The following is a 21,423-nucleotide window of genomic DNA, read 5'->3' on the forward strand; positions in this document are numbered from 1 at the left end:
GATGGAGTATGATAAGCCCTGCCAACTATACTGTATTCAGGATTTTTAAGAACATAAATTATGCGACTCCGCGATTTCACTGGTGGCTTTTAACCTTAGCGTATAAAAATGAGTAACCCAGTGATTGCCCCCCGAAAACAGTTGAAAAATTATAGGGGTTGTATAAAAAATGATGTATGTATGTATGAACTTATGTATGCACGCAAGATATATATTATACTTCTTCTTTCAATTGTAATTATACTTCTTTGGCGTAGCAAACAAGAATCCTTAAAAAAATATTTCTCGTGCTATTTTAAGCTTGTATTAAAAATATTGTTATAAAGAAGGTATTATCTAAGTAATATTATTATACCGCATAATTTAGTTATTTTATTTTACAAATTATAAATATTGAAATTTATTTAATGTTCAGTAGACATATGAGTTAGAAGAGTTATTTGAATTTGGGTGTCGTTGTTGTGTGTAAAAATTCACTCTGATAAGTTTTCGCACGCGCCAAAAGAAGTATAACTTTAAAAATACTTAGGCTTTCGCGAAATTTGGACCCCAACTTGGCCTTCAATAAGCGCCTCCTCCTTTTTTGAAGTCGGTTCAATAACAGTGTAGATGCGAAACAGATAAAATGCCGCGAGTGCTTTCAAGATGATTATGACGTTTGTAGATAAGTGCGGCGTTTGAAGCTGTGTTGCAATTCATTCGTCTACCGCGCTGCCGCGGCCGCGGGCGGGGTTATTGACCCGTGACCGTGACTCCCCCCCCACCCCACCATGAAGCACCGCACCTCACCATCCTGTGACTTAGCGCCTCTCAAAAGTCCACATCCTGAGCATTCATCAATTTTGTGTAATTTCATGAAGCTATGATTTGTAAAAGGACCTTAAGTTTTTTTTTATGACAATAAGGGATGAGACGAGCAGGACGATGGTAATTGATACGGCCTACCCATTGAAAAACCCAAAAAATATCAGCAGCACTATAACTGCGCTCATCACCTTAAGACTAAATGTTAATTCTCATTTGCTTATTTTGACGAATATAAAAAGAGTGCGTGTAATATAAGATCGCGATTGAAGTGAAACTTTTGCAAAAATAATAGGTTTGTAAATAAATTTAAAATACACTCGGGAAGCTCTGGGAATAGTTTCGTGTCGTTTGTGATTTTTTGATAAAATAGTGTTATGTAACTAAATATGTCATCGTATTTAAACGGGTCGCGAAACTAGTGTTGAGAAAGCGCTTACGCTGGACCTTCGGTTCTAGTCTTGGTAGTTTTTATATGCTCTGGACAGCTGGAAAAAGTATAAAAATAAAATATAATAATACTAGCTGACAGACTTTGTTCTGTACATAGTAAATAAAATACTGTTTTTATCAATTTGTCTATATATTTCTTAACATCAATCAAATATGCTGCCTGTGGTTATCAAAGAGAATTTAAACACTACGTTCAGTTGTTATAATGAAATTGTTTCACAGCAGAACTGTCAAACTGTGCGTCAAACTATCTCATACAAATTATGTCCTGGATTTTACCTATTCTGTGCTGGATACAAAATAAATATGGGTCCCAAATCGAAATAAAAGCTATTAGAATCTTTTCATAAGTTTAGGAGTTCAATGGAATGAAATATCATGCTTTGAACCCTTTACCTTTATTAAGATAAGTTTGTATAGCTCTCAGGATCCTCATCTGCTATTTCAGATTTTAACTGTGTCTCAACAACTTATCTTACTAGCCACCCTCGAACCCACCAACGTCTTTTTTTCGTGACAACCTTTCCTTAATTTTTTATGTAATAACATCTTTATGACAAAATTTTACAATGCTAAATACAGCTCTGATGTTGGCGGAACCATAAACATAGACACACTGTGAATTTTACGATACTACTTGTTTTAAATAAAACACTTTAAAGGATTAAAACGCGTGTAATAGTAACTTTTTACATTAGATTTTTGCTTGTTTCTTCCAGATTTTCCAGCCCCTGAAAACGAGATCTGGAAAGATCTTCAAGTGTCGGGTTAACTAAAATAATAAGAAGAATGTAATTTTGCCCAAAAATCTTTTACACGCGTTTTAATCCCTTAAAAAGTGTTTTATTTAAATGTGTAATACTCGCGTTAATCAAAGAAAATATTACTATTAGTTTTATTGAAACTTGTTCCACAGGTACTTTACCAGTGGGAGGCTCCTTGGGAGGCACAGGATGCCGGCCAGATTATGGGTACCACAACGGCGCCTATTTCTGCAGTGAAGCAGTAATGTGTAACCATTACTGTGCTTCTGCCTGAAGGGCGCCGTAGCTAACTGGGCAAATGAGACTTAATATCTTATGTCTCAAGGTGACGAGCGCAATTGTAGTGCCGCTCATAATTATTGGGTTTTTCAAGAATCCTGAACGGCTGAACGTCCTGCTCTTTTGTCCCTTATTTTCATAAAAAAAATTGAAAGTATGTCATGAAATTAATTTCATCTTGTATCGTAATGTAGATCCGGCTTTATGGTTCATCCGTCATTCGAACGTTTAGTTTGTGTACAAATAGGTTTGTATATTTAATCCTAGAAGTGAGATGGATTATTTAAAACAAATTGTTTATATGTTGCTATTACTACGATATGCGCCCCTGTTTCCCCCCCAGAGTTCCCAGAATACATGCCCGTTTCCGTCGAGCGATACGGCACTCATTACAACTAAGATAAAGATATGTTCTTTTAATAGCCATCCGCCTCTTCTGTTATCGATAATAATTCAGTTCAACAAGATGTAATGCTCTAGTTTACTGCCGTTCTTTGCGTTACATCAATAGTTGGCAAAGTTTGTTCAATTAATATATTACTGGTTTATTATCGCTTCTTGTAATTTATTGCTAGTGAATTCGTTCACTCAAGTGGACTAATAGCAGCATAAAATAATTAATTTCTAATGTAATGTCTAACACATGTCATTAAATAAGTGACATATTCGTAATTTGTTAGCATAAAATAAGTGACAGATTCTTATTTTTTTAACCGACTTCAAAATAGGAGGAGGATCTCAATTCGTCGGTATGATTTTTTTTATGTTCCTTACCTCAAAACTTTCGACTCGGTGAACCGATTTTGATAATTAACTTTTTAACTTAAGATTAACTTTCTAAAGAATAAAACTTTTAAGACTTAATTGAAATGTGTCCAGTAATTTTTGCGCGATCACATGATTGCGCTCGTCTCCTTGAGACATAAGATGTTAAGTTTCGTTTGCCCAGTAATTTCACTAGCTACGGCGCCCTTCAGACCGAAACACAATAATGATTACACATTACTGCTTCACGGCAGAAATAGGCGCCGATGTGGTGATAATATAGCCGGTTGTCCGCGCACAAATGAAAACCTCTATCATTTTATTTATATACCTGCATTCTTGTCAGATTTCATTCGAAGTGTTTGAACGAATGTATTCACTGTTTTTGTTACTTCAGATTTTAGTAGATTATTTCTAACAAAATCCACGCGTCAAGTTCGTTTTCGTAATTATTTTACAGGTAAATGAAAGGGTGTAAGTAAGTTGTACCGTAACAATAGCACGCGGTCGACATTGCGCATGCCAACTCAACTTGGGAGTCGTTAGCGACAGACGAAATATTAATGTTCCTCTTAAATAATGTGGCTTTGCTATTATAGACTTGAATATTTTATGGTCCACTATTTTTTTGTACGACGGGAGTTTGTATAAGGGGTTGGTTAAACAGTGGATTACGATACTTGTGTGGATATTTTTGTGGTTAGTCATTGCTCGAATAATAGTAGATTTATTGGCTGATGTATTGATATAACAGTATTAGGTTATTTCAATATTGATAACATCGTATATTGGCAGGAGATTTGTACGTGCAGTGCTGTACGGACAGTACTGCCGTACACCTAGGTTATTTCTACCATAATAGCGATGTAATTATAGTAGTTTTGTTTACCGGTTTGGGTATGGGTGTAATTATAAATACATGAGATATTACAGTTCAAGCAAGACGGGCATACAGCGATGTTATGGGGGTCGTATCGTTGGAATATCTGCTTGATGTCAGAAGGTACTCATCTGTTTGCAAACGATAGTTTTGATTGGTTATTTTTTTAATGTTTGCTTGGACCTGGCGCCATTATGACGTCACTAAGATGGCGGCAAATCACTGTCTCGACGTGCGGGAATTAGAACATCCGACGGACTATAATAATCCAGTGGCTATTTATACATACAACAGCAAATAAACCACCGTCAACACCAGAGTATAAACTGAGACAATAATCACAAAAAAATGGACGTGACGCAAGTTTTTGACACTGACAGTCGGCCGCGAATGAAATCCATTTGGATGGGATTCATGGATTTCAATTCATTTGAAAATCCAAAGTTCATTCACTTTGTCATGCATTTTTCACATTGACGAAACGGATTTAGAAGAACTCCACTCCATTTGGATTGATAGACGTATCGTCAATGATCATGAATCCAGACCTAAATATCCAAGAAATTGGAAAAGCCAGTTGTAATGGCGATTGTTCAAGCTCGTTCGGATACTTCAATCATGACAAACAATAACAACATTTGCTCAGAAAGCTAATAAAACACAAAATTACTACTTACCCCCAATTAATTTTTCACGAATGCCTGGTAGTAAAGCGTCTCTCGTCTAATAAAAACACGTCATTTCTGGTCATAAACTGATTTTACTTGTAGTTTAATTATTACTGATACGACACTAGTCTTGTTAATAGCGTCTGACGAAATTATGAAATAAAACTAGTTCGTAGGTCTCAAATGAGAAATTTTAATGAGAAAAATGTACAAATTTTACAGAGTTTCAAGGCTTAGTACAATTTCTATTTGGTTTTATAATTATGACTTGAATTTCAAGTATCTATAATTTTTTATATATATAAGAGCTTCGCTTTAATTAGAAAAGATACTTTATTTATGAGGATGCACGGCTAGATTATGGGTACTACAATGGCGCCTAGTCGGAAGGGCGCCGTAACTAGTGAAATTACTGGGCAAATGAGAATTAACACCTTATGTCTCAAGGTGACGAGCGCAATTGTAGTGCCGCTCAGAATTTTTGAGATTCTTCAAGAATCCTGACCGGGCCTGCATTGTAATGGGCAGGGCGTATCGATAACTATCAGCTGAACGTCCTGCTCGTCTCGTCCCTTATTTTCATTAAAAAAAAAAGTTTATAAATGATGTAAGTTATGAAGCGGCTGAAAAGGCTAAAGCATGCAAATACAGGGGTCTAGGCTCCGAATATGATTTCGTCCCATTCGGTGTCGAGACCCTTGGAACGTGGGGTCCTAGCGATATAAGGTTTTTAAGGAAATAGCAAAAATTTTAGTCGACATCACAGGAGACCTCGGACAAATAATTAGACTAGCTATTCAAATGAGGAACGCTGCCAGTATCTTCGAAACCTTTAATAATATATTTTAGTTATCATATTATATTTTTTAAGGTTTTAAGATTTAGTTCCAAGTAGGTACCTAAAAAGACAAACGCCTTTATTATAAGCTAGACATAAAGAAACACTTACGCTACCATAACATATCTTAATAATTTTTAGGTTATTTTGACGTTCACTTTCTTGTAGTAAGTATTTCTCATTCTTCGTTGTAATCTAGAGATTAAAAGGAATAAATCAATATATGTTTCAATAATATACACCGCATTTCGGTGGGCCTAATCGTGGAATAAAAAAAAAACTGTCTATTTGCAATTATTAATATTATCTATTTTAGTTAGTTATATAATGACAGTCACACCATATTGTCATTTATGCGACAGTTTGCTTGACACTTGACATTTGACGTACAGAAATCATAGACAAAAGAACCTATCTTAAAGACTCTACACACGACCATTCAAAACCAGTCATTCCACACCTACTAATTTAATAAATACGTTCGTTTCCAAATAATATCAAGGTTGCTTATTTCCGTAATAGCGATGGATAATAATATGCAATTATTCTTTGACCAGATGAAAATTGAGATGGCAAAACAAACAAAAGAGATTATTTCACAGATAGATGAAAAACTAGTGCCTTTTACTCGTGAAATTGAACAATTAAAATCGGAAAATAAATACTTAAAAGATAAAATTTGTTCATTGGAAAGAGGCAATAGAGCAAATTATTTAATCATATATGGTCTAAAAGAAATCGAACAATCTTCGTCTGAACTTGTAAAAATATGAATGAAAAAATAAGTAGTGATCTCGATATTTCTCTCAACCTCAAAGACTTTAATTTAGCACGAAGGATAGGGAAACCAAATAGTAAAAATAAGAAGGAAAGGCCAGTATTAGTTTCATTTGTAAACAATTGGCAGAAACGTGATATTCTGAAAGGCAAGAAAAAATTGAAAGACATACATACATATTTCCGAAGATTATCCAAAAGAAGTCTTAGATAATAGAAGAGAATTACACCCAAAGCTTTTAGAGGAAAGGAATACTGGCAACTACGCCGTCCTAAACTATGACAAACTTATCGTCAAGAAAAGTATGACTGGAAGTGAAAAAAGCATAAGAAACTATTCTACCTCTCCTGCTACTAATAACCAACTAAAGAAGCAAAACGCTATATATGATAAACTGAAAATACGAGACAAAAAGAACACAACAGCCAAAAATAAAAGAATGCTTTCAACGTCTCCTGAAACCAACCTCACCGGGCATAACGAAATTAGAACGTTGACTAGCAAGAAGAACAAGACTCAAAATACTGATTCCCAGACGAAATATAAAAGATCGTCTAGTCTGTCAGAGGACGTCGGGAAACCAGGGATCCTGAACTTTCTGACTACTGAAACCCCAAATAGCGCACCCGGAAAAAGGGACAATAGCAATGAAAAATATTAGCAACTACAGCACCCCTCTCATACGGAAAATATAAAGGAAATAATATCAAAAAAATAATACACATCTTCCAAGCCGGCTGGTCGCCGTGGAAGATTATGACCAAAACCCTCCAAAGGATCAAACAAAATTAAAATTAGCAACCAAAATGCCTAACAGCACCACAACTAAGACTAGAACATCTGGAAAACTCTTCATTTTAACATATAATGTTAAAACACTCTCAACATACGAACGCTTAATTGAATTAAATGAATCCTTATCAAACATCAAATATGACATAATAGGACTGTCTGAAACTAGACGCATGGGAGACAGAATAGAAGAGTATGACAATTTTATATTATGCTACACGGGACAAACGCCTGGCTAGTATGGTGTAGGCTTTATAATAAGAAAATGCCACAAAAACAACATAGTGAGCTACATTGGCCTATCAGAAAGAGTTGCTATTTTAAACTTGGTATTCGAAGATACGCGATTGTCAATTATACAAGTTTATGCCCCTACTGAAAAAGCTAACAAAGACGAGATTGACAATTTCTACTGTACACTAAACAAAGCGATTGAAATATCACATAAAGATTTCATACTGATGGGACTGGAATGCGAAAATTGATAAACCAAAAAAGGAAGAATATCTAGTGACGCAACCGAACGGATATGGCGAGAGGAATAAGAGGGGACAGCGATTGATAGAATTTGCTATGGAAAACAAGCTGTCAATAGTAAATACATTTTATAAGAAAAAATTAAAACGCAGATGGACATGGCTTTCACCTGATAAAAAATACAAAAATGAAATCGATATTGTTCCATCAAACCGTCCCCAGTTATTTCAAAATATAGAAGTACTGAATATAAACTTCCCCTCAGACCATAGGCCCGTCAGAATAACGATATTACATGTACAGTCAAAGAAAAGCTGAACAAAATACAATAACCATCAAAAGAAAATAATAACTAACGAAGACGATATCTCTAAATTCAACGAATGCATAAATAAGACACTGAAAGCACCGTTAAATAAAACAGTCCAAAGCTATTATGACTATATTGTCAAAGCCACCACCAGAAGCATACAAGCAATTCAAAACAAAAATAAAGAACATAAAATTCTGTCAGAGCGCACGTTACAGCTTATGGAGAAACGGAAGGAATGTCAGAAGACAAAACCCAAATCACAAGCATCTAAAAATGAGATCTCTGCCCTTTCCAAGCTTATAAGTAAGTATATTAAGAATGAGAAACACCCACCCAGGTCAGAATCTGACATTATCCTTATCTACAAAAAAGGTGACCCCAATGATATAGGTAACTACAGACCAATAAGCCTGCTACCTAGCATCTACAAGCTCTTCTTATCAATACTAAATAACAGAATATACTCAATATTAGAAGCGCGTCAACCTGTCGAGCAAGCTGGGTTTAGAAAGGGATACTCAACGATCGACCACATACACACATTGGAACTTCTGATTGAGAAATACCGCGAGAAAAAAAGACCACTCTACATTGCATACATTGATTACAGTAAAGCATTTGATTGCGTGTCACATAAAAGTATATGGGAAAGCCTAACAACACAAGGTATAGAAAAAGAATACATTTCTGTAATCAAGGCTATATACAATAACAGCAAGAGCAGAATCAAACTAGAGACAACTGGGCCTTGGTTCCCAATAAAAAGAGGAGTAAGACAGGGCGTCCCTCTTTCACCATTGCTGTTTCTAGCAACACTGGAATCAATAATTAGTCAACTCAATTGGAAAGGCCGGGGTATTAAGATTAAAGATGCCTACCTAAGTCACCTTAGGTTTGCAGATGACTTGGTTCTCTTATCTGAAACAAGACAAGAAATCCAATATATGATACAATCACTTAATAATGCCAGTAAACTAGTAGGTTTGGAAATGAACTTGTCCAAAACAATGTTGATGACTAACAGTGAAAAGAGAGCAGTATATGTTGGTATCGAGCCTTTTAAATATACAGACAGCTACATATACCTGGGTAAACAAATTAGCTTACACCACAATAGTAACGATCAAGAAGTTGAACGCAGGACACAGCTTACCTGGAACAAATACTGGGCTCTGAAGAACATGCCAATCAAAATTAAAACCAAAGTTCTAAACACGTGCGTAATACCGTGCCTCACGTATGCTTGCCAAACATGGAAATTCAACAAAAAAACAAAGGACAAAATAATTGCATGTCAGCGGGGTATAGAACGCAGTATGCTAAATATTAGAAAAATGCAAAAAATAAGGCTCACCAAAATTAGAAATATAACCAAGGCAAGAGATGGATTAGAACACGCTCGGTCACTAAAATGGAGGTGGGCCGGACATGTGGCGCGTATACGTGACAAGAGATGGACAAAAACGGTGACCACAGGGAAAAAGAAAGAGAGATAGACCTGTAGCTAGTTGGGAAGATGACATCAAAAAAGCAGCTGGCCCCAACTGGATTCAAGTAGCCCAATCTAGAGACTGGCTATCTTTGGAGGAGGCCTTCACCTACAGAGGAGTTCTTACAGAATGAAGAATAATAATATAGGATTAAGGAAAAACTAACACAAGTAAATTTTAGGAACCAAAGTTAATTACTAACAAAACTAATAATCGTATGTAGGTAAACTAACTTAATCTAATACAACTTCATGTTTTATAAGCTGTAAGAAATAAAAGGCTATTTTATTTATTTTTATTTATATAATGAAATGTTGACAGATGAGGCGGCGGCCGCAGGTGGTGTCGCGCGCCAGGTGAGGCCGGCGGTGGTGGTGGTGGTGGCTGGTGATGGACCACGCGGTGAAGGCCATGTCTGCGCGCGGGCCGCTGGCCCGGCTGCTCGCGCGGCGCCGCTTCGAGTCCGGCGAGCTGGAGGAGCTGTACGCGCGCTACGCCTGCAAGCTGCAGCGCTCCTCCGTCACCTCCGCGCTGGCGCTCTGGGCCGCGCTGGCGGCGGCTCTCGCGGCACTCGACGCCACCAGGGGCTGGCGCAGAGCACCTCAGGTCTGTCTGTTTCAACTTATGAAAATATCATGAGAGTGATAAAGATGCGTGCGCTATAACACAAATGTAACAGGGTGAAGTTGGTTTCTAAAATAATCTGACGTTTGCGACATTCGTTATTTTGTTTTGGTTTCTTCGTCCATTATTAGGATAGGCAAAGGGTTCAAGTCAAGTTATTTAATAATTAATTGTCAAAACCATTGTTGCAAGATTTTTACAATATTGTTCTTTCTACAAACGAAGAATAGCACGAGGAATATATAATTATAAGGAATTTTGTTTTGTTACGCCAAAGAAGTATAACTTCTTGCGTGCATACAACTACACACACACTTTTTAATGGAGTTAGGTACAATGTACTTATGTCATAACGAGCAGGGAATCCACATTGTTAAGCAGTGTAGTGAATTTAATCTGTGTCAAGATACAGATCCCTCTCACTACAGACTGTTGTTGTTAGTCTATGGCAAATTATGTCTATACTAAACCCAATGACATTCTCTACACAAATATACATATTTCATTCGCAGTCTACCAGTGGGTAGCTCCTTTGCACACGTTGCCGGCTATATTATGGGTACAACAACGTCGCCTATTTCTGCCGTGAAGCAGTATTGTGTAACGGTCTGAAGTAGCTTGTCAAATTACTGGGCAAATGAGACTTAAAATCATCGGCGTCAAGGTGCGAGCGCAATAGTAGTGCCGCTCAAAATTATTGAGTTTTTCAAGAATCCCGAGCGGTACTGCACTGTAATGAGCAGGGCGTATCAATTTCCATAAACTGAACGCCTAAGTGTCATAAAAAAAGTCTGATAGCGGAACGGTAAGTGTGCTTAAAGACAATGTACCTAAGCATAATTTTCTCTTTAAGTCGTCTGTCAACTTTCAGTATCCGAATCGAACCTTAACTTTTTACATTGTTTCTTATTGATCAATAATATTTAACGCTTTTTCGAATTTTGACGTCGAAGCTTATTATGATGTAATATGTGGCAGGTTCCATAATGTCTCTTCATGACGACCCATATAGCCGAATGCTTAGTGACCCTGACTACTAAGCTAGAGGTCCCAGGTTCGAATCCATTTATATGATGAATATGGATGTTTGTTTCCGAATCATGGATATTTATATGTATTTATGTATGTTTAAGTAAGTATATTGTATTAAATATATCGTTGTCTTGCAACCATAGTACAGGCTATGCCTAGTTTGGGGTAATATAATTTGTGTAAAAGTGTGTCAATATTATTATTATTATATTATTCCTAAGCAAAAGAAGTTCTCCTCAGCGGCTTAAAAAATGTTCTATTTTCGTAAATTTAATAAATTTATGAAATTATGTCAATGTTTTTGTTTTGTAGGTACTATTATATGCACTATAAAATGGTAGTTTATTATAGAAACATATACATTATCCCCTAAAGGAATAACAAACGTCGTTGATGCTATTCGTATGCAATACAAGATTTTTCTTCTCTGATGTTGGTATTGTGTGTGCTACCTTTACAGAGTACTGGAGTCAAATATTTAACGTACACGTTAATTTATTAAAAACGGCAAGAGAAATATAGCCACAAATTCATTGTCATCAATGTTTTGCCATATTTATGTTTAGTATGACTGAACAGTAGTGCATCCAAATGTTTTGAGTTTTCTTAAATTCCGCCAATATTTGCTGTCAAACTGCCGTGAGTCAACATTACCTGAGGATGCCTCGTGTAGAGGCGCAATACGTGTCGATTTGCTTAAAAACAAATATTGGCGGAATTAGCACCAAAGAAAACTCAAAACATTTGGATAATAATGGATTTCCGCGAAGTAACGCCTACTTCAATGAATAGTCGTGCACTTGTACTGTTAATCTCCGGTTCGAAACTTTACTATAGTGTGCCGATGTCATAAGGTAATTAAAGCCACCCAACATCTGACCTGTGTAAAAGTAGATCTAGATCTAAGACCTTAAATTCTAAGGTCTTATATTACAGGTGATGTGATCAGGTTCGAAGCGAATTAGGTTATTCTGTATTGCATTTCAATTTACAACCCAGTTCTTAATGACACTGTTATGCATCGATAAACCCCAAGATTGAGAATATACTAGCGAATAGCCGACCTGACAGCTCGATAATGCTATGACCTATTTTTATTTGTGTTAAAATTACCAAGCGTGGCTGGCTTTTATCGACTTCTCAATAAAAATTGGTTATAGTGACAATAGATTCGCTTTCCGTTTCTATCTTGCTGTTTCTCCACTGGTCTTCTCTCACGCAGGCTTTGTTCCTCTATGCGCTAGTATATTGTAAGTCTATGGGAGAGTTAATTCACAATGCAACCTTGTACAAATATAGGCCATAACCGAAACAATGGAGCTTACGTCACATCGACCTGTTCCAATCACTAGCATCGTGTCTCTTGGTAAGCCATTAGTAAAATAATTGGCTGGCGTCCACAATTGATAACAGCCAAATATTGACTAATGGATGCTAAGTTAATAGTCTAAACACATGGTCAGATTTGGTACGGGCAGACCATCGGACAGTCCGATGGGCGCCTGGCACCAATTGGTACGGTATCGTAAACGCTACCATCCAGACGGTAATAAAAAATTTGTGACTAGACTATGCAACATACCATCGAATACGGTCCGGTACCGGACCACGTCCGATTGTTTTTCCGGGCTAAATCCGACCATGTGTTTAGGGTATAACTGTAAACATGATCCGCCTAAATCTTGAATTGGCAAGTACGTCATGCCAGTCGTCATGAAGAAGGCATGTTTATTATCATAAGTGGATATTGTGACATGTTCGGTATTATCTTGAATAAATAGTCTTTAAATTATTTGTTAATGTTTGTCTTGTCATAACAATCGGAGATAAACGTTCAAATGTTAATGAGTATTTTCTTTGAATAATATGCTATTTTCAATAGGACTTTAAATTATGATTATTTATTAGAAATTGGCCAAAAACTGGATTTCATTTATGAGAAACTTGGTTGTAACGACCATTTAGCTAGATAGTCGCTAGCTAGCTAGCTTATATTTAGCGACGTTTCTGAATAGTAAATGTGTTTAGTAAGCTTTTGAATAAGTATGGCTCCTAGACACATATTCACTGTTAAAGAGAAGACGGAAATAATTTTAAAATAAAAAAAAACGGTAAAAACAGTGCTGATTTGTGCCAAGAATACAAGATTTCCCATTCAAGAACATCTACGACTCTTTTAATGGAATAGTAGGACAAACGACATTACAGATCAGCTGATGTTTAGTGATCACAGCCGCCCACATTTCTAATACCATCAGCACCAGAGAAAGCACAGGAGCCTCACCGGCCTTTAAGGTAGGTGTACGCGGTTTTCTCGAAGGTACCCATGTCGTATCGTCCCGGAAACACCGCACAAGGAAGCTCATTCCATAGCTATGTTGTACCTGGACTAAAGTTCCTTGAAAACCGCTCTTTAGAGGAACGCCATAATTCCAGATGGCGGGGATGACATCCTAATTAAGAAGATATAAAGAAAGGGGCTTCATTATATCATCTTTATTACGTTTCCGCAGTACACAAGAATAGAAGATGGATACAAAAGACGCGGTGCGGATTAAATTAATTAAACAGCCCAATGGGAGGAAACCAGAATATAATAATTACTCTATTCTAATGTCTCTGTCTATCTATATATATAAAAATGAATTGCTGTTCGTTAGTCTCGATAAAACTCGAAAATGGCTGGACCGATTTGGCTAATTTTGGTATTGAATTATTTGTGGAAGTCCAGAGAGGGTTTAAAAGATGAATAATTATGAAAATGCTGGGAATTAAATAAAAAAAAAGGAATTTGTTTTTTCTTTGTTGTGTCCGCAGTCGTTCAGAAATCAAATAGAAAGAATAGTTTATTAGTTATTTATGCAACTGTTGTGTAATAAGGGGTATACAAACACGAATGTGGATTTATCTCAAGAGGCGAAGCCGAGTGTGATAATAGTATCACATGAGTGTTTTAATACCTAATTAGCAACAGTTGCATACAAGACTTTATCTACACCCAGAATATGAATCCTCTACAAGATTCTGAAACAGTTAGCTTACTGCTAACATTAAAACAGCCAGTCCTAGTAGTAACCTAATATCGTCCACGGCGCGCGACGTTCTGGTGGTGTGGAACGCGCGTAAACCAAAATGTTCTTTTTTTGAAATTCATACAGATGCCACGCATCGAGCAATAAGAATGTGGCTGTCTATTAAAACTCTTTGAGCATGAAGGGAAGGAAAAAAAATAGGAGTGTTGTTATGAAATTCAGTACAACATTACAACACTCTTTTGGATGATGTAATGGTTATTAGAACATTGGGTGTTTTAATGTTGGCAATAACCTAACTGATTCAGAATCTTTAATTGAGCATTTAAAGCATGGGTGTAGATAAAATGAATAACTACTTAGAATTTTTATAGCTTTCTAACTTTCTCAGGAGGTAAAACATATACTTAATTATAGCCAACTATAGTTGGTAGATTAACTGTGGATGGAACAGAATAATATGCAAGATGGCAATCGAAAAAAATAATGATTGAAGTACGATACATTTTATGTACGATTTGATAATATTTGGTAGGTCTGAGAATCGGTCGTCATCTAATTTTTATACCCCAAATTTTTTAATTTACTTTGATTTTTCTTATTACTTTATGTGGCAATACAAAGTTTGCTGGGTCAGCTAGTAATAAATAATATTGCCGTAGTGTGTTTATAAGAATAATAGATAAGAACTGATAAACTCATTTGCTATCCCAATTCAGGAAATGGTTAGAGGCTATCTAAATTCAAGTCATGAACCTAAAAAGTGGAGCATTATAGTATATTATTATTGACTGTAGATGAGAAAGAACAGTTAGCGAAAATAAATGATAACCGAAGGCCGTGACATTACTAAAAACAATTTATCGAAGGACACTGAGTAGGCTTAAAATATTTGTTTTGATTAGATGTTATGATCTCACGCGGACAAAATCAATAGTAAAACAATTTTACCTAGATCAAATAATAAATAATTGTCTATTTACTCCAAATTTCACGAGGGGCTGCTGAAAACCAGTGTTGTGTTGGTGTATTCTGCACTAACCAACAATATACTGAGTCGGCTCCTTTTAGCATGGAATCACGCGCCGCACAATTCATTTAATTTTTTTGTTTATATTTTAATAATTTTTCTTACATTTAATTTAATTTATTACTTTAAGATTTATACTGTAAATTGAAGGTGTTTGTTTTTTTTGTTAATAAAGTGTTTCTATTCTATTCCATTTATACATGCAATTGAACATTTAATTTAAAATAGTACTCATTAAACTTCTAACAATTATATTATCTAGAATCCGTTCTTCATTTCTTTATAAACTTTTCATTAGAAATATTAATGTCAAAATGTCTAACCTAGTTGTTAACGGACTAATTCTATCGCCTATGTCTAAATAGGTGAAGGTAGATCTGTTACAGTTTTAGCATTCCTGTGTCTGTAGGCGTCTCTTTGTTTTCAACATCCCATTGTTCTCAAATATTGTCATAATTCTTAGAATTTCATCATTATCTTAATAATCTCTTCAACTTAGGTTACCTGGAAGCTCGCCTAACTGTACTGTACCAAACCTGTAAAAATTGTAAATTTTTTTTGTTTAGTGCAATTAAGATTTTCATTCATTCATTCAAAGTCAATCAAAACAAGCTAAACGCAGCCCCTTCGTGAGTCACTACTACAATTATTTGTTTAGAAATGTCCAGATTTTCATTCATTCATTCAAAGTCAATAAAAATAAGCGCAGCCCCATGAGTTACCACTAAACAGGCGTCCCGTATCTGTAAGAACAATTATTGATACGGGATTCGAAAATTTGGTCTTTTTTTAAGAACGCTGAGCGCACGAAATAGTATGAGATTTGGCATTGTGTAAGTTTATGTAAAAGAAGTGCAGAAAGCTTTTTTATGAGAAGAAGAGACGAGAAGACCAAGACGTTCATTTGATTGTATGTAATACGCCATGTAGCCCTATTCTCGAAATACAACGAGAATAATATCGATATTATGTCTGAAAGTTAAATTTCCTATTTTCTTGTAATTCAAATTGACGGTTCAGTTAAGATTATGATGAAGTTACGTTCCGATTTAGGGAAATCGTATGATATGTATTCTCGTAACAAGGTCGAACGGCGATTGTTTTGAGATCCGTATTCTGTAAAATTTTGACGTTAGAGTGAAACAATATACTCTACAGGTTTACAGTTATAATCAAATTTTTCAATTATCGTAAAAAAAGATACGGCAGTTTATACTACAATAAACGTATTTATCGGCACTCTCAAGGGAATCAAAATGTATAGGGTAATTTCCGTTGACCTGGAAGTATGAAATTTTGCAAATAATACCGTCTTGTACAAGTATAGAGAAAAAAAAAATTACATTTGTAATTAAATCATAGAAAACTTTCTTTTATTACAATAAGGGACAAAACGAGCAGGATTCTTGAAAAACCCAAAAATTTTGAGAGGCACTACAACTGCGCTCATCACCTTGAGACAAAAGATGTCAAGTCTCATTTGCCAAGTAATTTCACTGGCTACGGCGCCCTTCAGACCGAAACACAGAAATGCTTACACATTACTGCTTCATGGCAGAAATAGGCGCCGTTGCGGTACCCATAATCTAGCCGGCATCAAATTAGCCTCCCACTGGGAAAGGAATATTTGTATTTAAATCATAAAAAAGTTTATATGGAACCCTCCCTGGGCAAATCCGACTTGCTCTTCTCCGGTTTTATATGTTAAATCAAATTGATCAAGCTATATTGATTGTATAATATTTTTGTAGGTTGGAGTGCTAAGCGCCCACGCAGTCCTTTGTGGCGGCTTGGCATGGTGGTGCGGTCGTGCTGGTGGCGTTACTCCAGAGCGGCGTCTACCACGAGCTTGCTGGCTGGCACTGGCGGGTGGGGGCGTAGCCCTGGCAGCCACCCTGCCGGCGTGGGGCTCCGGCGCAGCCGCTGAAGGCGCCGCCCATGTAGTGTGGGCTGTGTTCGCTGCTTATGCATTACTACCAGTTGGCGCGCCAGTAGCGGCCGCTTTCGGACTCATACTACCCACTGCTCACACCATTGCAGCAGCCCTCGTGGCCTACAGATTTCCGTTCCATGTATGGCATCAGGTAAGTTTAATAGTAGCATCAGTTGGCCAAATAAGACACAACCTTTTCCCTAACCCCTAACACCTTTTTCCTAGCAATTTTGCCGGTACAACTTAACAGCCGCGAGCTGCGACATCTAAGGTCGCATGGCGTATAATACATACGTCAAGTAACCCCACGCGCAACGGTTGAGCCCCGCAATATTTAATCATAAATCCAGGAAATCCTCGTATTCCTGTTGATTTTCCGACTTGACATCGCAGTGATTTCTTCGTTAAGCGTCCCGGGAATATATAATGTGGTTTGCCAGCACACTCAGGCGAATATAAAAGAATCCAGGATTTTGAAGAGGAGAAGAGTACAGTCTTCTTCCTTTATTCCAATGATTCTTGTTCTGTTCACCTGAGCAACCCTTTTTATATATACAGTCCACTTAAAATTCCCTAGCGCAACCACATTACAAATATTTTATTACATACTTAATAAGGAGTTTCCCTGCTACAAAGCACATATACACAAAGCTACAAATAAGGATACCACCATAATAGTTCCTGCCGCAACAATATCGCAATAAATAATTTTAATTTATAAACAAGCTATGCCACTCCCCGCTACTGCCATAAACTAGATGAGAACTCGATATTGTATGAGAAAACTTATTAAAAAACTACGGTATGTTGCATTTAATAACCTTAGACAGATTTTGTGTGTACGGAATTGAATAGATTATCAACGAAAAATAATGAGAAGAAGCAGCGAAAGGCACTCTTCTTGTAGTGTACTTTTGAAACAGTGCATACGTCTAGAGTAATATTATAAATCTGATGTTTTTCTTTGTTCAAACTCGCAATTTTAGCAAATACTTTAAAGTTAGTTTAGATGTAGGTTTTCTAGAGCTATCTATCTAGAGATAACACCAGGCACAATCAAAACTTGGTATGCCTACTACAGGGTTAAGTTAGTAAGTCTTTTGTTGGGTGATGTATATGCTTTTACAACATGATCCAACAAAATGTACGAAACAAATATGTTACGAAATGTTCACTTATTATAAATATTAATGTTACCACAGCTTGGGAAATGAAAGACCGCCCTAAGGCTATTTAAAAAAAATGATTCTGAACGAAATTTAACAAAAAATCTTACGCCCGTTCTTCGAGGCATAACTTTTCGAATGGGTGACAGTTTTTCGCTTTCAATAAGTGATTTCAAATCTTATTTTGAATACTTATATTTGAATTTTAAATATTTATCTATACACACATACACAATAAGTATTTTATGGCAAAAATCCTTTATAATTGTGTTATCTGCTATTTTTAATTCCCAAAAACACGTTGTCATGTGAACTATTAAAAAGCTGTAATTCTTCCATGCGCATAAAGTCCGGACATATAAACTGCGGATTGCCAGTGAGAACTACGAACAATAAAAGACGACCTCGGCATGTGCTCAGACTCGTTTTTGTATGTTGACTTTAGCTTTGTTTACCTGGGAATCAAAGTGCCTGTGTTTTATCACTCTTTCTTAGCGTTTAATTAATTTTATTACAAAGGAAACTGCATTTTTATTGAATTTTACTTTAGGCTGATAATAATAAAATCAAAATCACTTCATTTAGGACAAGGAAATTACACATATGGACGGGCAAGAGGCTTGATGATAAATGACTTTTAATTTAGTTCCAAAATATGACCAAATCTGCTATTTTAAAGAATATATTATTATTGGATATTGCAATTCTGTTAATAGTAGCGGTCCTACCGAGGTAACTGTTTGTAATTCTAGTCCTGAAAGTAATTAAGTGAAAATTAATCCTGAAAGTATTAAGTTAAAATGAAAATAAATTAGTTTTTAATATGCTCTAGTTTGTGATTCTCGCCACTTCTCGAAATTTAAATGTAAGTATTAAGTTAAAATGAAAATAAATTAGTTTTTAATATGCTCTAGTTTGTGATTCTCGCCACTTCTCGAAATTTAAATGTAAAAACGGTTGCGACTTAATACTTACCTTTAGTCGTTATAGCTGGGGGCTATCACTTACCATCGAGTTAGCATTATGCTTGTCTTTTGATGACTAACACTAAAAAGGTCCGGCATTCTAAAACCGTGTGTTTTGCAAGAAATTTCTTGCCTTGCACAGCCACTGACACTAAAAAATATATTAGAATGTAATATGTTACATAGTTGTGACTGTAGTTACATAGTTGTGACTGTACATATGCAATACAATCAATGTAGTTAATAATTGATAGTTATAGTCTAAATAGTTGTAGTTGTTTCTTAGATAGTGGTAGAAGGGTAGTGTTTTTTATGGAAGATCAGGACAAATGAGCAAGTATATCCGTGAGTATATAAAAAAAGGTTGAATTATCATATAAATCATGAAGAAAGTGTTTCCCCATGTTAATACACATTTATAGCTTAATTTCTGTTCTTTGGCCTTAAAATACGCATTTCTAAGTTAAAAAACTCGAATTACAGCGTGAGGCCTACTACTTAGGCTGCATCCACATATAACGAAAGACTGAAACAAAATTGAGACAGTACATTCCGCTATTGATCTTTGCATGTCGATAAAGCCTTATACGAATAAAAGCTGTTATATTGCAAATTATTTTTGACTTGTTTCTAAATGGCTTCTTGCCAAGTAACACGTTACGAAAAATTATATTCATAAAACAAAATCAATTACAATATCAACAAATCAACACGTTAAATAAAACAATCAATGATAAAATAAAGAGGAATAATTGTTTATTTGTTCAAGCTATTTATGCTAACGCTACCGTAGTGTCTGAAAACCAGCTGAAATCGTATAAAACAATTCCAGATTCTAGACGTTTGAAGGCTAAGTGTGATTTAAAAATGGATTCTGTGACGTTACTGTGGAGGGTCGGAGTAGATAAATTATAGACTTTAAAAAATTTGTCAATATTGTTTTTATTAGGAAACCAGTATAATAAGTTTTGTGTTATGTACATGAAAACGATACAACGAACAACGCAATATTCTAAAGATTATTGTAATTTAAAAGATTTAGTATTCTAATATTTGTAACGGTTGATTGATGCGCCATACATCGGTCGGCAGTAGCGTCAGCAAATCAAGACTTTTTATGAAATATAAGCACGAACGAGCATTTTGAAGGCGCCTACTTGTTCATCATCAGGCTGGCAGTGTCGAGTTTTCAATTTCTATTATATTTTTAATATGTTTAGCGTTGAAGTACGTACATCCACGTTTGTGTGCCAGTTGTTAATATGCAGGTCTCCGTGAAGTTTCGTCTATGGGCTACAGAGATAAATTCAAATTCAAATATTTCTATTCCAAATAGGATTTACAATCACTTATTGAACGTCAAAATCTACCACCCATTCAAAAGAGACTGCCTCAGACCTGAGAAGAATGGGCGCAAGAAACTCAGCGGGCTTTTTTTTTTAATATAAAGTCCGTGGTGTCATTAAGAAAATCGTTTATGCTATAATAACCTTTCCCACACAAACGTTTTTTAACAATTCTTTTAAATTTCGTAACACATTTGTTTTGTACATTTTCTGGGATCATATTGTAGAAGCATATAGATCGCCCAACAAAAATGTTTATTTCTTTAAATTTTTCTCTTAATGATTCTTATGATAAAGTAGGTATCTTAAGTTAAACATATTTTTTCAGTTTTATCAAAGTTATCAAACAAACAAACAAAGGTAGAATAGCACAAGAAATAAATAATTTTAAGGATTTGTGCTTTGTTAGGCCAAAGAAGTATAACTTCTTGCGTGCATACATAAGTACACACACACACTATTTTTTGTTGTTTATAGAGTCTACGCGGACGAAGTCGCGGGCAGCAGCTAGTATATTCATAAACAGTGTTTCGTTGTAAATAAATTTATTTTAAAATTTAAATAGAACGTCAAGCATATTAAGAACACATAAAAAATATTGATCAAAAATTAAAATTACTTCCAGTTTGCCAATTAAACAATTGAGTTCGGCTTAAATTTTTTAACGAAATTTAAAAGTCCATTAATGATTATCATAACTTGCTGTATTAACCTTTAGCTGTCGTATTACTTCGGTTTTCAGACCTTAATATTCATTAAACTACTTTCGAGATCGTTTTATCTGCAAAGTTGCAATAAATTTTTGATATCTTTTAGAGTTGATCGTTGATACTCTTGGTCGGTGAAAGGTATTTATATTGCATTAATCATCAGATATTTGTAAACCAAATTTATTTTGGATAATGCTTTAGGCCTATCGCAGATGACACACATTTTTGTGCTATCGAGTCTGCGGCACATAAAAAGTCTGTCTGCATTGCGCGCAAAATGTCTT

General features: G+C 35.7%; 1 protein-coding gene across 2 annotated transcripts in view; it reads left to right on the forward strand.

Annotated features, from left to right (window-relative positions):
- LOC126976461 (Ca(2+)/calmodulin-responsive adenylate cyclase-like) overlaps positions 1-21,423 on the forward strand; it is a 177,602-nt gene that overhangs the window by 38,340 nt on the left and 117,839 nt on the right. For both annotated transcript variants that reach the window (XM_050824781.1, XM_050824782.1), the window contains exons 2-3: positions 9,623-9,907; positions 16,771-17,103. In XM_050824781.1, coding sequence (XP_050680738.1) covers positions 9,692-9,907; positions 16,771-17,103 — 549 coding nt within the window. In that variant the 5' untranslated portion in view covers positions 9,623-9,691. The remainder of the gene's footprint in view (positions 1-9,622; positions 9,908-16,770; positions 17,104-21,423) is intronic.

The sequence above is a fragment of the Leptidea sinapis genome, chromosome 41, assembly GCF_905404315.1.
Source record: "Leptidea sinapis chromosome 41, ilLepSina1.1, whole genome shotgun sequence".
Taxonomy (NCBI): domain Eukaryota; kingdom Metazoa; phylum Arthropoda; class Insecta; order Lepidoptera; family Pieridae; genus Leptidea; species Leptidea sinapis.